Raw genomic sequence first — 16,768 nt, 5'->3', positions numbered from 1 at the left:
GAGCTTTGTAGATGGTGGAGGTTGTTCTTTTCTATTTTGCTTTATCCTCCACTCATATCTGCCTCATTCCCCTCCTTCCTTTGCAAACTTCTCTGCCACCACCACTACCACCCTTAAATTTTCTGCTCAAAACTGCACACGAAGCCATCCGGCATAATCTACACCGGAGACTGTGGCCTCTTCTCTGAAGTCTCTGATAAATGGAATATTTAAACAAAGGATTTCACAGTCATCAGCGATTGCAGCCACCACCAGACGGTGAGCTGGTGAACCCTGAGGGAACTCAGGAAGCAAAAGAACACCTGCCTACCTGCTGTCTAGCAACCATCAGACTGCAGCCACTCCCTACGGTGAGCCCTGAGGAAACTCAGGATGTGAAAACACAGGATGCTGGCCCCAGATAGCTGAGGTGCATATCAAAGGAATGATTTCAGTGAGCCCAGACTCTTGCATCTTCCCATACAGAGAAAAGCGCCAAATTCCTTAACTAGACATACCTGGTTTTCTTTAATTAACAATAATCTTTTGATGTTCAGACTACCTGCCCTTGGTTGTAGAACTCCTATATATGCTGGCTTGCCCCCTTTCCTCCTTGCAGCAGTTCTCTCAGGGTTACTTGAGATGATGCCTCCCGGGCTTGAAGTCCTAAAAATTCCTGCCGAATCAAACATAAATCTCAACTTTTAGGTTGTGCAGTTTTTTAGTCAACACTCACATGGGAGAGATTAATTCCAATTCACAGCACATATAAAGATCGATAAACACTAGGAAGCTGTGAAAACAGTTGTTAGGGTGGTGAGACTGTGGGGCGATGAGAAAAATGTAAATTGCGTTGATACTGTCTTTTTAAAAAGAATTCCTCCAATGTAGGGTACTGTGTTGAAATGAAACCAAACGCCTTTTCCAGCTGCAATCTCCCCGGATAGGAAAGACTTATCCAACAGGCTGGAGGTCAGTCAGGTCTCCAGGATGCACCCCAGACCCCAAGGGCCACGTTCTCCGACTCAAAATAATGAGTCATTGCTGATTTAGATGCATGTCTCCACTCTCTAAACAGCGTCCCCTTCCGGGCGCCGACCACGGACCACCCCTCCTCTCCCATAGGTAACGAGCACCGCCTACTGGCTGTCAGCCTCTAGGCTGCTTGGCTCCGCCCCTGAGCGAAACGCGCATGCTCCCCAATTCCTCTCCGCCCCCGCCTTCGAGCTTCTCGCGACAGCCGCCCAGCGGAGACTGAATCTCGCGATAAGGTTTATTGTCTCGCGGGACCGCGGCTGGCAGACGGGCTTTCGGGCGGCTCTGGCCGGGGAAGAGGAGTCGCATGTGTCGTTTCAGCTGGCGGTAGTGGCGGGCGCGGAGGCGGCGGAGGCTGTGCGACCGCCTGGGTAATGACCCCTCGTGCCTCTCCCGCTTCCAAGAAGCTCGTAGAGAGCGTGGGGGAAGCTGAGGTGCTCCCCGGCGGAAGGGGGCCGGGCCGGGCGTCTCCACACCCCCGCCCACATGGGCCGTTCTGGTGTCCCCGGGGTTGCCCCTTCGCCTCAGGTCGCGCCCTCACACCTGGCCGCTCTTGTCGTCGCCTCAGTGCTCTTACATTCTGCCCCTTCTTGGTTCTTTTGCCCGCATTTTCTATCCTCAGACTCTGGCCTCCCCGCCCCCTCCCACTCCCTTTCCCTTCCGTGACTCTTAACGCGTCCCTCCCTTGGCCTCTAGCCCACCCCACACCCTGCCCTCTGGGCACCTCCGGCGACCCACCCCTTCCTTCTTCGTAGGCGTTTCCAGCCTCTTCAGCTGCTTTGTGGCCTTTCCCTGTTGTTGCAGTTTGTTGCATCCTTTCCAGATCATCCCCCAGACCTTTTGCCCTGTCCCTACCGAGTTCACCCTCCCCATCTTTTTCCCCATTGCGTCCTCTTCCACTAGTGCCCTCCTCCCCCTAGTTGTCGTGGGCCATTTGCTGCGAGTCTCACTGTTGTCACTTGCTTCCCTGCAGACCTGGAAAATGGTGTGCCCAGAATTACTCATATATTTTATGAATCCTAATGCAGCTTGTATCTCTCATTCAGCAAAGAATTGAAACAGATTCGGGGTGGGGGGATTTCTAGTAGGAGGAGGCCGGACTACACCTGAACACAGCTTCTCTGGGCGTCTTGGTCCAAAATAGTGAAGATGTGTTATTTTCCTTGCTTACAGGTTTTGAAATGGCTGCTGACATTTCTGAATCCGGTGGGCATGACTGCAAAGGAGACCCGAGGAGCAATACCAAGTTAGATGCAGATTACCCACTTCGAGTCCTTTACTGCGGAGGCAAGTGTTGGAAGGCAGAAAATGGCTTTTACTCACTGTATTTTTATGCGTTGTGATAAATGGTTTCACATTGGTTTGGTCCTAGTAGTTTTTTCATCTTTGTCATTTGGTGAATCTTTAATTGGGAGTTGGGGAAGAGGAGGCATGGATTAACAGACCTTTCCCAACCTGTGTGACTTGCGTCTTGTTACTTGGCCTGGAGAAGTTTACAGTCCGGTTAGAATAGAGATATGTAAATAGATTATTCCAGCCTAATGCTACTTGCTAGTCTGGCTATTAAAGGTGGGCTTCTTGGAAGATATTGAATCTTAAGGGATGAGAAGGATTGGTTGAGGGAGTGGGGAAAGGCATCCCGGATGAAGTGAATAGCTGTGCAAGAAAAAGCTTGTCTGTGGAGAAATAAGCAGCTTTTTATTAGTATAGTGTGTAGTATAGGAATGGTGTCAATAATGAGTGGAAGATCATGAGGTTGGAGTGATGGGTAGTAGGACAGTCTTGGGAAAGTGTTCTTGGTTTGATTAATAAAATGTAAATCAAGATTTTTTTCCCTTTGAGTGTTTTTCCTCATTTTCAATCCAGAAATATTTGTGAATTGGAAATACTCTAATTTTACTAGCATCTTGGAAAGGTTTAGAAAAATCTGAAGACGTAAGACAGTAAAGTAAAAGGGCAAGTAAATATTGTTTTTTTTAGTAAATATTTTTGGCCACTTACTATGTGCCTAGCAGAGTTTTAGATGCTGGGGACTGAATAATGAATAAGTCAGGAAAGGTCTGTGCTCGGGGACCTTACATTCTGTGAGTGTGATAGGGATTTCTTCTGGAATTTAAGTACTTCAGTACTTACAGGAGAGGTGATGTCACTGAGTTAAAAAACTGTATCAACTCATCATTTATTGACTATCTTTGATGATAAAATAAAATGAGTGTAAAATATCCCAGAGAGTAGGCAGGGGAACTTTTTGTAGGGTTGATGGAGACTTGTTATGATGTTCGTCTTATTTGGTTATATTGTTTGCCTTTGGAGTCATGGGCCAGGGTTTGCATCCTTACCTTGGGCATTACCAGCTGCTCCTGCTTAGTTTTAGCTGTGTGACCTTGGGCAAGTTACCTGATTTCACTAAGGGTTAGAGGTCTGTTTCTTAAGGTCTGTAAAATGAAAATGATGATTACATCTGAAGTCAGATGATTCCTATAAAGCTGGTTCAGCAACTAACATAAGAACATAATACAATAAGTGCTATTATTACTGTTATTAGGAAAGTATACTAGTTTAGTTTATTCCTCCTTGTTTGTCAGATATAGTTAGGAGCTATTGTTCTTTGTACCCTAATTCACCGAATCTAAGATTCCATATGTTATAAGGTGCACCATTATTTTAGGTTCCACTAAGAAAGAAAAAATTGTTAGATTGACGTGCCATAATTATGGAATGCATCCCTATAAAAATGAAAAAAAATTAGAATTAATGAAATACAGGATATGAAAGCCATCCTGTTCAAGTGCTTAGGTCACTCCTAAGACGGCTTTGAACAACTGCACTAAGTATGCAGTCCACCCCAGTGATACTTTGTGTTGACCAGAGGTACCTAACCTTTTTGAGAAAAGTTTATTTTTATTTCCCTCCCTAGTTTGTATTGATATTCCAGGCACTAGGTTGGAGACAGGATTACCTTTTCCTCAAAGAGTTTGAGGTCTAGTTGTAGGAGAAGCACTTAGGGAATATTAAATGTTAAATTCAATGGTACTGACCATAGCTTTGAATTAGGGTTTCAGGAAAGGGAGGGGTCTTTGTTCAGAGGGAAGCTAGGAAAGCAAAGTGAGGAAGTGAGAAACCTTAGGTAATGGGCAGAGTTTGCAAGAAAAGGTGGATGAATTCATAAGAAAAATATGGGGGCATGGTTTAATATGGTATCTTCATATTAAAGATCGAGGGAAAAGATAGGGGGTAGAGGGAAAAGAAGGGGCTGATTGGAGCAGAATGCTGGTTGAAGTATAGTGAGAAACAAGGGTAAGTAGGATGGGGTCATTTCTGGGGAGATATATGTCTGCAGGATTGAGACTTCAGAATCTGAATTCAGTCTGAGTTTGAATCCTGGCTTAGCCATTTACTCACTGGTGACCTTGGTCAGTTCCCTCATCCATAAAACGGATAACAACCTACTTCAGAGGGCTGTTGAGAAGAATAAATGAAATATTACTCCCAAAGCCTGCATCTCCTAACACCATCACATTGGGCATTAGGATTTCAACATGTGAATTTTGAGGGGACACAAACATTCAGACCATAGCAGAAGGTCTCATGGATGATGTGGCTTTGTTCATCATATCTCATCATGTCAGCAGATGCATAATGTCAGGTTGTTCCACTGTTAGTGATGTGAAGCTGGTGACTGCTCGGTCTTTTCCTTGAAAAGCTACAGTTTACAAATAGTAAATCATTTGTGGAGGGAAATAGACTGTAAAAGCAAATAATGTGCAATTTGGAATATTTGTCCAACTTTTTTCATTGTATTAGAATTTTGCTGAACCAAATATTATTTGAAATGGTGTACTAAGTGTTATGGTTTTAGTATCTGCTGTAATGGTATTTAACCTATAATTATATCCTGAAAGTGTGGCTGAACATCTGTACCTACTAGTATTGGAACTTGAACTGTGAGGATTAGAGAGCTTCTGGTTAACCAGGAGAGCTTTAGTAGAAAGAACTCTAAACTGAAATAGAGATGGTAGATTCTAGTTTTCTGCCCTGTGCCACCTTTGGCCTTGGATAAGCTATTTAACCTTTTTCGGCTTCATCTGTAAAAGAGTGATGATGGGCTGGCACACAGGTGCACTGCTTTTATATGTTGTGTGGTCTAATTTAGTGGTTAAGAGCATGACCTTCAGAAACAGACCAGGGTTCAAATCCTGTTCTAACCGGATACAAATGAGTTACTTGTTCTAAGTCTCATTTTTCTCATTCATAATACACGTGTGGTAGTTCTTACCTTATAAGGTTGTGACGATTGAACATAATAATATAAAGCATCGCAAAGTGCCTGGCATGTGCCCAATATATGGTAAGTGCTGTTATTATTAATGGTGTACCACCCCTCCTCTCCCTCACAAATCTCAAGGTGTTGTCACACTGAACTATTCCATTCCTCACCTTGAAAATAAAAATAAAATAAGCAGTTGACCCAATAATAGAGTTATAGTTAAAATTGGGAAACCCTTTGAGTTTTTCTTGTCCTTTAGCCTTTGCAGGCTATACAGTGACAGGATTGAACCAACCTTCCTTCTAAGGAAGGAAATTCACTGGGTCTTGGTCTTATGTAGCATAATATGAAAAAAGAAAAGGAAAAGTATATTGCAAAGAAATGGTAGCAAAATTGCTACTGAAGTCTGTAAATGTGTTAGTATGAATAAAAAGTAGCGGCTGTTTTGGTGAAGTTATCAAAAGAAATAACCAGCTCCATTCAACCTTTGTTGTATGGGGAATTGTTCCCATCCTAGCTTAGTTTCAGACCCATTGAGGTTGTTGTGGTAAAACCTTAAGACATGCCAGATAGTATAGTTTGATGTTCTACCAACTGAAGGAGACATTGTTCTTTAGATCCAAAAAAAAAAATTAAGATAATATCTCTATTAATCATGGGCCATTTACCTAAAAAAAAAAAAAAAGTGCATCACGGGGTAGTATTTGAAAAGTGGTACAGAAAAGTTATAGGAAAAAACAAATGAAGCATTTTGTCAGATTAAAAATAAAATTTGTTATGAGCCGTGTGTGTGTGTGTGCGTGTGTGTGTGTGTGTGTGTGTGTGTGTACTTATTTATTTATTTATTTACATTTTCAAATCTTTTTTTTCTCTCCATCCCCAGTCTGCTCATTACCAACAGAGGTAAGTCCTTCTAAAATTCTTTTTTAACTTCTGCATTTGAGGTCATTGATTTTAGAGCTAGCTTGGGAACTTCGTACTTTTCATTTTCTATTATTTGATGGCAGAGTTTCAACCTTTTATAGAGAACTTTGGTTTAGAATAATTTTATGGTCCTACAAATTTTTCTTTAGACTTTGAGTTATATGTGTGCATCTTTTGCACTTGGCTATACATAGGTTGGATTTTTGCATGGAACTCATGAATAGTCAGCTAATAAAACAAGAGTAACCTTAAAGCCAAAATTTAACATCCAAACAGAGAAGAGAAAGCATAAATTATGTGTAAGACTTTCTGTTGATAAGCTTCTAAGTCAGGCTCTAAGGGTAGGTCATGAAAATGAGACACCTAGGTGCCCAAAGCAAGAAAAACACCTGCTCGTTTTTGTCTGTTTCCTCCTTTTTCTAATGGCCTTTCTGTTTGTTGGAGAGGAAATAAATTGCTACAGTGAGGAGGTGTCTTAATTTTTAATTTCTTATGGGACATTTCTTGGTTGAATACAGATTTCCTGTGGATAAAATGTCAGGTGGGAGTAGTTGGTTTTATGATTCTATATATAGCAAGCACAGGGAATGATTTTTAATTAAAATGATTAAAAATGTACTGTTGTGACTCAGTTTCTTTTTCCCCCTCCAGTACTGTGAATATATGCCTGATGTTGCTAAATGTAGACAATGGTTAGAGAAGAATTTTCCAAATGAGTTTGCAAAACTTACTGTAGGTATGAACATTTTTTTTCCTCTTTCATCAAAGCCTATATACCTGAAACAAATGCAGCATGCATTTGTTTAGTAGGATATTACAGAATTATATCTATCTATGTCGATTAACTTTAAAACTGTTTTAAGTTCTTGGGTTAAAATTCCTTACATAAAATCATGGACTGTGGGACTTCTCTGGTGGTGCAGTGGTTAAGAATTCGCTTCCCAATGCAGGAGACTCGGGTTTGATCTCTGGTCAGGGAACTAGATCTCACATGCATGCCACAACCAAGGAGCCCACCAGCCACAACTAAGGAGCCCACCGGCCCCAACTAAGACCCAGCACAACCAAAAATAAATTAAAAAAAAAAAATCACAGACTGCTTCATGTGTCTTATCTCTGAGACAGGATAGGTCAAAGTATTAACTTTTTTATATAAAGAAGAGTAAATGATTTAGGGGCATATATTTTCTTTCATTCATTTAACAAATTTTTTTTTAAATTTATTTTTATTTTTGGCTGCGTTGGGTCTTTGTTGCTGCGCACAGACTTTCTCTGGTTGTAGTGAGCAGGGCTACTCTTCGTTGCGGCTCATGGGCTTCTCATTGCGGTGGCTTCTCTTGTTGCAGAGCACGGGCTCTAGGCGCGCGGGCTTCAGTAGTTGTGGCATACGGGCTCAGTAGTTGTGGCTCGCGGGCTCTAGAGCGCAGGTTCAGTAGTTGTGGTACACGGGCTTAGCTGCTCTGCGGCATGTGGGATCTTCCTGGACCAGGGCTCGAACCTGTGTCCCCTGCATTAGCAGGCGGATTCTTAACCACTGTCACCAGCGAAGTCCAACAAATTGCTTCTTGTAAGCATACTATATGCTATACATTCTTATTGGATGCTGAGAATAAAGCAGTAAACAAAAGACCTACTCTTTGGAAATTATATTCTAGAGGGAGAGACAAAATAAGTAAAACAAGACAAATGAAATAAGTACATTAAATTAGGATAAGCAGGGAATGGAGAGATAAGAATTGTTGGGGAGGGAATTTGAAATTTTAGGTAGTAGCCCTGAAAGATTTTGCTGAAAAGATGGCATTTGAACAAAGACCTAAAATAAGTTAGGGAGAGAGTCCTTTGGCTATCTGGGAGAACAACGTTCCAAGCAGATGGTGCAGCCAGTGCAAAGGCCCTGAGGCAAACACTCAGCGCTTACAGCATGTTTAAAAAACAGGAAGGAGGCCTTTGTTTCTGGAGGGGGAGAAGGAAGGGAGATGAAGTCGGAGAAGTAGTGAAGGACCATGGCTTAAATGCCAGGTCTCAGCTTTCACTCTGAGTGAGATGAGCTATTGGAGCGGTTTGAGCAGAAGAGTGATACGGTCTGACTTCTGTTTCAGCAGTTCTCTGGCTGCTGTGTTAAGAATAGACTGAAGAGAGGCTTAGGCAGCAAAGCAGGGAGACCAAATAGGCGGCTCCTGCACTAATCTGGTCAGGATGACAACGACTAGAATGGTAGCAGTGGAGATGTGAAAAGTGGTCAGATTCCGGATACGTTTTCAAGGTACAGCTGACAGGGTCTCCTGATGTGTTGAATGTGGGATGTGAGGAAAAGGGGCAGCTAAATTTTTGACCGAAGCAACTAGAAGAATGGAGTTGCTGTTGCCAGAGGTAAGGAAACTGCAGAGGAACAGATTTCCTCAATTAGCTAAAATTGACGGCCTCTCTTACAAGATTGTTAAAAATGAAGGCAGTAGCAGGGAGAAGGGAAATCCTGGGCTGGAAACGGTCCTGTCACGTATACCCAGTGTTATCCCACTATTTGCTGCTTTGATTTTCTGATAGTTTCCATGAGACACAGCCCCTGAGACAGCACAGTCGCTGTCCGTGATTGGATAAGAACCCTCACATCTGATGTCACGGTCTACATGGTGGGCCCTGAATGTGACTTGCCTAGGACATACCTTCATATTCAGGACCAGACTTCCTGTTAACAGAACTAGTACGCTTAGATGCTAAATATTCCTGTGGAGTCTTGAGTGTTCTATGCTCCTTTAATGTGGCTTAAAAAATGGCGATTCTCACATATCAAAGACTTTGTTTTGTCTTCTATCACCATATACTTATCATAATGACTTCAGAGTTAGGCTTGATAGGAATCTAGCAATATAATCGCTTACATTATAAATGTTATACTCATTTGTTGGTAAAATACCTTATATGTGTTTGAGGTTCCTCAAGGGTAATTTTTTTAACGTAATGAAGTGATGTTAATGCTTTTGGATTTTGTTTTTACATCTAGAAAATTCACCCAAACAAGAAGCTGGAATTAGTGAGGGTCAAGGAACAGCAGGGGAAGAGGAAGAGAAGAAAAAACAAAAGAGAGGTGAGACCTGAATCCATGATTTGATTTACACAAACATACCCTCCCTCTGCTTGAAGAAATAAGAAATGAAAGCATTCCCAAAGTGAATAACATCTACCTGTTACAGTAATTCTGTGTGTATACCATACAGAGGGATACAGGATCATGTTCTCAGGATGACTGGATTTCGTATGAATTGGGCTTTATCAGTAAATTGGATCTAAGAAAATATGCTTCATTTGCCATATATATACATAAAAAGCATCCAGCCAGCTTGTTTATGACTTAAAAACTTTGTTACCTTATTAAAATACCTGTGTATTCTATTTAATTAGAGTGAGGACACTTAAGATTTTGTTCTCTCATTACTTCTGTCAGCTCAGTTGAATTTTTCTTTTTACAGCTGTTAGGCATACCTGTTTACCTCTCCTCCTTTTTTTTTTTTTTTTTTTTTTTTTTTTATTTTTTATTTTTTTTTATAGCTACTTTATTTATTATTTTTATTTTTTTTTGGCTGTGTTGGGTCTTCGGTTCGTGCGTGGGCTTTCTCTAGTTGCGGCAAGCGGGGGCCACTCTTCATCGTGGTGCGGGGACTGCTCTTCATCGCGGTGCGCGGGCCTTTCACTATCGCGGCCCCTCCCGTTGCGGGGCACAGGCTCCAGACGCGCAGGCTCAGTAGTTGTGGCTCACGGGCCCAGCTGCTCCGTGGCATGTGGGATCTTCCCAGACCAGGGCTCGAACCCGTGTCCCCTGCATTAACAGGCAGATTCTCAACCACTGCGCCACCAGGGAAGCCCTCTCCTCCTTCTAAAATGAGTTCCTTGTGCCCTGGATCGTGTCCCCGCCTGTTTCTTCTTCCTGAATTAATTCTCCCCGTGACTAAAATTAGCTTATAAATATTTTTTAGGACTTTGCATTAAAAAAAAAATTCCCCCAAGAGCTCATATCTTTCTTTGCTCTATTCTCCCCCTTCCCTTCTTAGCCAGACTTCCTTAATAAGACTAGACTTAACTATCCCCCTTTCAGTTCGGTCATTGAGTCTTTGCTCCTCAGTCCATCCTAACCTGACTTTCATGCCACTGAAACTCCTCTAACAAGGGTCACGACGGCTAGGTGATTGCTAAGTGGTAAGAGCATCTGAGCCCTCCCTTCTTGAAGTGTTGTGCTTCCTCCCTCATTCTCCTTTCACTCCTCCTCAGTCTTTTGTGCAGACTTCTCTTCTCCCTTGTGTCCCTTAAAAATTGGTGTTTCCCAGGATTCTGTCCTCGGCCCACTTACCTCCTCATTCTGCATATCCTCCCTGGATGATTCCTCCACATCCTTAACTTCTGCCACCACGCTACACTTACAGTACCCAAATTTATATCTCTAGTCCTCGCCCACGTCTCTAGACTAGAAATGCGCATGTGGTCTCACAGGTACTTCAAACACAGCACTTCCAAAGTAAACTTACTAAGTCCCAAATCTGCATCTTTTGTTTTCTCCATTTTTGGTTATTAACAGCACCTTTTATCCAGTCATCTGAGCCAGAAACCTGAGACCCGTCTTAGATTCTTTCTTTTTGACCCTCTTAATCAGTTCTAAATTCTGTCATTTCTTCTTCCTCTGTTTATCCTGTGCCAGTGGCCATTACTGTTGCCACTGCTTTGTTCAGATTTTGATTAAGTTCTGCCTGAACTAATGTAGGAGCCTCAGCAGTGGCCTCTCTACCATTGCTCTGCACAGACCCACCCTCCACACTGCATGGTGATCTTGACAAAACGTAAATCAGTAATTTCACTCCTGCATAGTCAGTTGTTCACTGGCTTCTCTTTGCAATATAAGATGACAGAGCTTGTGCTGTTCCTTAAATTACTGGTATATAATCTTTGCTTTTCTGGCTTCCTTACATATCCATACGCTTCCTTCATCAACACAAGTGTATTTGCAGCCAGTTAAGCCGACTGTGCTCTTTTCCCCGTTGGGGCCGGGTGTGCAGTGGTTGCAAGCAGTAGCCTCCTTGGTAGTGTATGCAGCCTGTTGGCTGTATGGGTTGCCCTAAGGGATCTTGGAGACAGCCCTGTCCAGTGGACATTCACGTCTGGCATGCTGTCCCCAGTCTAGGCTCCGGGTAGATATGCGCAGTGCCTTTGGAAAGCCCCAGGGCACAGTGGCCAGGGTCCACTTTGGTCACATTGGCCAAGTGATGTCCATTCGCACCAAGTTGCAGAACAAGGAGTATGTGATTGAGGCCCTGTGCAGGGCCAAGTTCAAGTTCACTGGCTGCCAGAAGATCCACATCTCCAAGAATTGGGGATTTACTAAGTTTAATATGGATGAATTTGAAAACATAGTGGCAGAAAACCGGCCCATCCCAGATGGCTGTGGGGTCAAATAGATCCCTAATCGTGGCCCCTGGACAGATGGCGGGCCCTGCGCTCCTGAGTGCCATTGTCCCCTCCTTACGCCCACCAGTAGATCCTACTTTCCTGTCACACACACACACAAAAAGACAAGTGTAGTTCTCAAATATAATGCCCTTTCTTGTCTCTGTACTTGTTTCCCTTTCCTGGAATATCCTTTTTATATCTCCCCAGCCCTTCTCCCTTCGAATGGACCATTTCTTATTCTGCAAGCACTTAGATGCCACTTCCTGTAGGAAACTTGTCCTGTCCTCTGGAAGCCGAGTTAGCCATTCTCTGCAAAGCTTGTGGTAGTGCCATATTCGTGGATCCTATTACAGTATATATCAGGTTGCCGTACTTATTTAACTTTTTGCCTCCCTGCACTAGACTGAGAGTCCCTGGAGGGCAGCGACTCTGTTCTTGTTCTGTTCATCTTTGTGTCCTCAGCCCTTAGTGCGGTGCATGGCACATACTACTTAATAACTGTGGATTGAATGAATACTCATGCATGTGTTTATTAATTTTGTATTAGAAAAAGAAACTTTAGAAATTAGTATTTCATAACTTTTGAAAGTTAATAAATTTAGAGACAGTATTCTCTATTTATGATAAGAACAGAACAACTAATCCTGAGCTCTTTCTTAATAAATAAAGGTGGAAGGGGTCAAATAAAACAAAAAAAGAAGACTGTACCACAAAAGGTTACGATAGCCAAAATTCCCAGAGCAAAGAAGAAATATGTAACAAGAGTGTGTGGCCTTGCAACTTTTGGTGAGTCCAAGCTTAAGTATGTTTAAAATGTGTGAACGACATTCATTCATTTCATTCTCTCTGTTTTTAATCTAGTATCATGAAAATTTTACAGTTCTGTTTTTTGCTAAGAAGATACAAAATGAGATTTTGCATTTCTAACTATAGGTTCAAAATCAAGTTTTGAAGCAACTTAAAAATCTTTTGCACAGGGGACTGGTTTAACTTTTTCCTTTCCAGAATTTCTGTTTGGGCACGTTTTATGTAGAATGAGGAGGGCTGGATAGGTTTCCCTGTGAAGTCTACCAGCACTGCTCCTTGTTCCCTGCAGTCTCGGTAGCCCAGTGGTTGCAAAATGACCTATCCCTTCTGGGATGACAGTAGAGGGTGAGGGAAGGTGGTTAGTGGCAGAATGTCCTGCTTCAGAGCCCCTTCATTTCCTGGAAAACTTGAATGAATAGTGAAACCAGGGTGATTAGGTTCCTTCATTTGACAACATGGAGTGAAAAACAGTCACTAGACCACATCATAAATATTAGGCTTGTTTCTCTGCTGTATATTTTTCTTTTGTAAAAAGGGATAACCAAAAGAACTTCATATACTTGGAAGTGTATATGTAATGTTGGAATTAATGTGTCCCTGGATTTATTTTGGTCTTACTATATGAGTTAGGAATAGTGTGGGTGATCTTATTTTTATGTACTGAGGCTTTATTTGACCTTAAAAATATAAGTTGAATTGTTAAGATGACTGCCTTTGGGTAGTTTGTAATTATTGTTCTGAAAGGAACATGAAATCCATTAACACAATCTGTTTTATGAATTTAAAATGCAGATTAAGTTTCAAGATGGAAAAATATCTTTGACATATGATTCCAATTATAGTCTTGCTATTTCTTTTTTAAAATAACAGAAATCGATCTTAAAGAAGCACAAAGGTTTTTTGCTCAGAAATTCTCCTGTGGTGCCTCAGTAACAGGGGAGGATGAAATCATCATTCAGGGAGACTTTACAGATGACATAATTGATGTCATTCAGGAAAAATGGCCAGAAGTGAGTATTTGGAACATGTGCATCTATAGAAATAAGTTATTAAAGCAAGTTGCTTCTGTGTTAGTTGATAACCACAGCTCATGAAATGTGATTATTTTTATTTTACAGGTGGATGATGATAGCATTGAAGATCTTGGAGAAGTGAAGAAGTGATTTTGAAAATTTGTCTGTATTTAAAGATCTGAACTGATTGTTGATATGGCCAAAGGGAGAGAGGCCTTTTAAAAAATATATATATATTTATCCTACAGTAAAACTGTAGCCTACCCTCACCCTTGGCATTTTCACTGTTCTGTACAAGGCTGCTTGTTTTTTTTTTTTGTTGCCAAAGTCTGATAAACAGGAGAGACTGTCATGCTTATGCATGAAATAGAATTTAGTCAAATAAAAAATTTTGGTCATTTGGTACTGACTTTTCTCTTTCTTTTTAACTTTTTATTTTTGGAAAAATTAGACTTTCTGTGGAAAGCTTTTCTGTTGATTATTTTTAAATAATCATGATTTTATCAAATCATGATTTTTTTTTTTTTTTTTTTTGGTTGTTAAGCTGAGTGATACTTTGAAGAATTTGAATTTGGCTTCATCACCAGTAATAACTGTCTCCTTGCTTCTTTGGTGTGATAGTTTTGAGATGCTTGAGCATCTCATGGATCTGTGGTTGAATTTGCTTCATTGTCACCAACCAAGTTCACTTTGTGGGCCTATTAACATATTGTTGGTAATAGTTTATCAAGCTGTTCTGGAGATTATTTGGTAAAGTATATTAAAAGCCTTAAAACCATCTGCACTGTTTGACCCACTTCTTGACATTATCCTAAAGATATAATGTTTTGCTTAAAACTATGGATGAAGGTGTTCATCAAAGTGCTACTCATAATATAAAAAAATTGCAAATGATAAAGATGAACAATTGGGAAATGGTTAAAGAAATGATGGTTTGTCATATGGTAGAATATTTGCATATATTTTAAGATATTTTCTAAGAATACTTGGAAAGGTGTTTGATAATGTTAAGTAGGAGGTCAGACACCCAAATCCATTTCATACGTTATTTTCATCATTGTTTTGAGTGAATAGGCATCCAGAGAGGCTGAGTTCTTTTTCTGGCTATAAATTTATGTAAAATTCTAACCATTTGAAAATAATATACACCATTGCTCAATATAGTCTGGGAAATAGCAGTTAAAATGTGTTTTTCTTACAAGAGAAACAGTGACAGTGAATCTTAATGAGTACATTAAATGAATTTAAAATCTGTTTTTATAAAGGTCTCACGTCAGGTGCTACAAACTAAAAAGAAGACTCATGGTATTTTAAATTGCTATAGACACCTATAAGAAAGTTAGAACCCATTGTTTATTGCCATGCAAATTGCAATCTTAAATAGTGGGTTTTTAAATAATTGAAATCTTAGAATGTATAATAAAGATGTAAATTAAGAAAATGAAATTCTGCATTAACTGTGAATTTAGCTAAATAAAATTATCTGACGAAGCAAATTTATCCATCAAAACCAATTGGTACGTGGTTATGTGTGTATTCTGTTGGTGCTGGAAGATGTCTTTGTGCTTGTATCAACACGTGTGACTTCATGTGAAGATTCTTAATGTTCACAGTTCTTGGCAAATGCAGTTTCAGTCCCTATATAGCCAGCAGTGGATGGTACTGCAGGAAAATGCAGGATTAAAATCGTCCTTGTGTATAATATGTGTGAATCTTTTTCTTTGACCTTAAATTTAAAATGCAAGAGTTTAATCTCTGATTAAAATGTGTAGTTCAGGGGGTGTTCCCTGGTGGTCCAGTGGTTAGGGTTTGGCGCTTTCATTGCCGTGGCCCGGGTTCAATCCCTTGTCGGGAAACTAAGATCCCACAAGCTGCGTGATGTGGCCAAAAAATATATAATATATATACATATATATATTCAAGGATTGAGTTTAATTCATACATTCTATGTTTGTATTATGTAAATGCTTTTACAATCTAGTATTTTTAGCAAAAAGAATACTAACTGTTAAACAGCCTTATGTAAGAGATTTGCAAAGATTAAGCTGGCAACTTCAAATACAAATAAAGTTTTTTTTTAAATTTTAACAATAGATTTTATTTAACACAGTATACCCCAAATATTATTATTTCAACATGACAAAGTTTTGATATGTAGTATTTTATTCATTTAAAAAAATAGATGCTGGCAACATGTGATTTTAAATTCCTTTTTAGTTATTAAATAGAAGCCCCAGTAAATCAGCTGTCACTTAAGGTGTAATCCATGGTAGCTTTCTCGCTCTTAAAGATTGGTAAGTTACAATTTTTTAAAAACGAATTCTACCTTTTAGTTTTTTGGTTTTTTAAAAATTTTTTATTTTTGGCTGTGTTGGGTCTTTGTCTTCGTTGCTGCGCCCCTGCTTTCTTTAGTTGTGGCGAGCGGGGGCTACTCTCCGCTGCGGCTTCTCATTGCGGTGGCTTCTCGTTGCAGAGCACGGGCTCTAGGCGCATGGGCTTCAGTAGTTGTGGCTCGTGGGCTCTAGAGCGCAGGCTCAGTAGTTGTGGCATATGGGCTTAGTTGCTCCACAGCACGTGGGATCATCCCAGACCAGGGCTCAAACCTGCGTCCCCTGCACTGGCAGGTGGATTATTAACCACTGCGCCACCAGGGAAGTTCCTGCTTTTTCGATTTTTAAATTCTAAGGTATTGTCTTGTTGGTTTTCCTGAACATGAGCCTATCCTAAGGAGGTAACTCACCCAAATCAGTAAAGCTTCAAGGTAAGAAATTTTAAATTTGTTTTTCCATGTTCAGATTGTCTCTTATGAACACAAGGGCACGTTTCGCTAATTCACAGTCAAACAAAAAGGAAAGTTGAAATACTATTAAGACTGTTTCATAATTTGTCTTGCCAGAAATGCCATCTTATGGGTTAAGCAGTAGGGGGTGAGTGACCAGGGGTTAAATACGATAAGCATTTTTTTCATAGTCCCTCTATAACGAAGAGTAAAAGGGGGAAGGAGTGACTATGAAACAAAACGAGAAGAAAGCTTAGCTTCAACTCAATGTGGTAAATATTGTCACGATTAAGTGTCAAGGTTCTTGCCCCACGGGGCGCATGTCCACCCCCCCAAGGGGACAGCACCCTCCTTGGCTGTACACCAGGGGGTGCAGTGCATCCCAAGGTGTACGTCATCATCATTTGATATACAGCGAGGGGGGGTGTACGGTCCCCCAAGGGGCGCCTGAGCACCCGCCCACGTGGGACAGCACTCCCATTGAGTCAATCTGCCTTGGTAAATATGGTGACCCTAATTAAATCAATCATC

General features: G+C 40.9%; 1 protein-coding gene and 1 non-coding gene across 2 annotated transcripts; both read left to right on the top strand.

Moving 5' to 3' along the window:
- The first annotated feature begins 1,233 nt into the window (after positions 1 to 1,233).
- DENR (density regulated re-initiation and release factor) lies at positions 1,234 to 14,236 on the top strand. Its single transcript, XM_036823587.1, has 8 exons — positions 1,234 to 1,385; positions 2,188 to 2,301; positions 6,165 to 6,184; positions 6,857 to 6,941; positions 9,207 to 9,290; positions 12,308 to 12,424; positions 13,316 to 13,455; positions 13,564 to 14,236. The coding sequence occupies exons 2-8, from the start codon at positions 2,196 to 2,198 to the stop codon at positions 13,606 to 13,608; spliced, it is 597 nt and encodes a 198-aa protein (XP_036679482.1). The 5' UTR covers positions 1,234 to 1,385; positions 2,188 to 2,195; the 3' UTR covers positions 13,609 to 14,236.
- On the top strand, positions 11,194 to 11,328 carry LOC118880456. The gene has a single exon (XR_005016322.1). It is a non-coding gene; the product is annotated as a small nucleolar RNA SNORA70 (small nucleolar RNA).
- Positions 14,237 to 16,768: the final 2,532 nt, after the last annotated feature.

Source organism: Balaenoptera musculus, chromosome 14 (assembly GCF_009873245.2).
Source record: "Balaenoptera musculus isolate JJ_BM4_2016_0621 chromosome 14, mBalMus1.pri.v3, whole genome shotgun sequence".
Taxonomy (NCBI): domain Eukaryota; kingdom Metazoa; phylum Chordata; class Mammalia; order Artiodactyla; family Balaenopteridae; genus Balaenoptera; species Balaenoptera musculus.
Note: the sequence above shows the minus strand (reverse complement) of the source record. Positions and strands in the feature narration are given on the sequence as shown.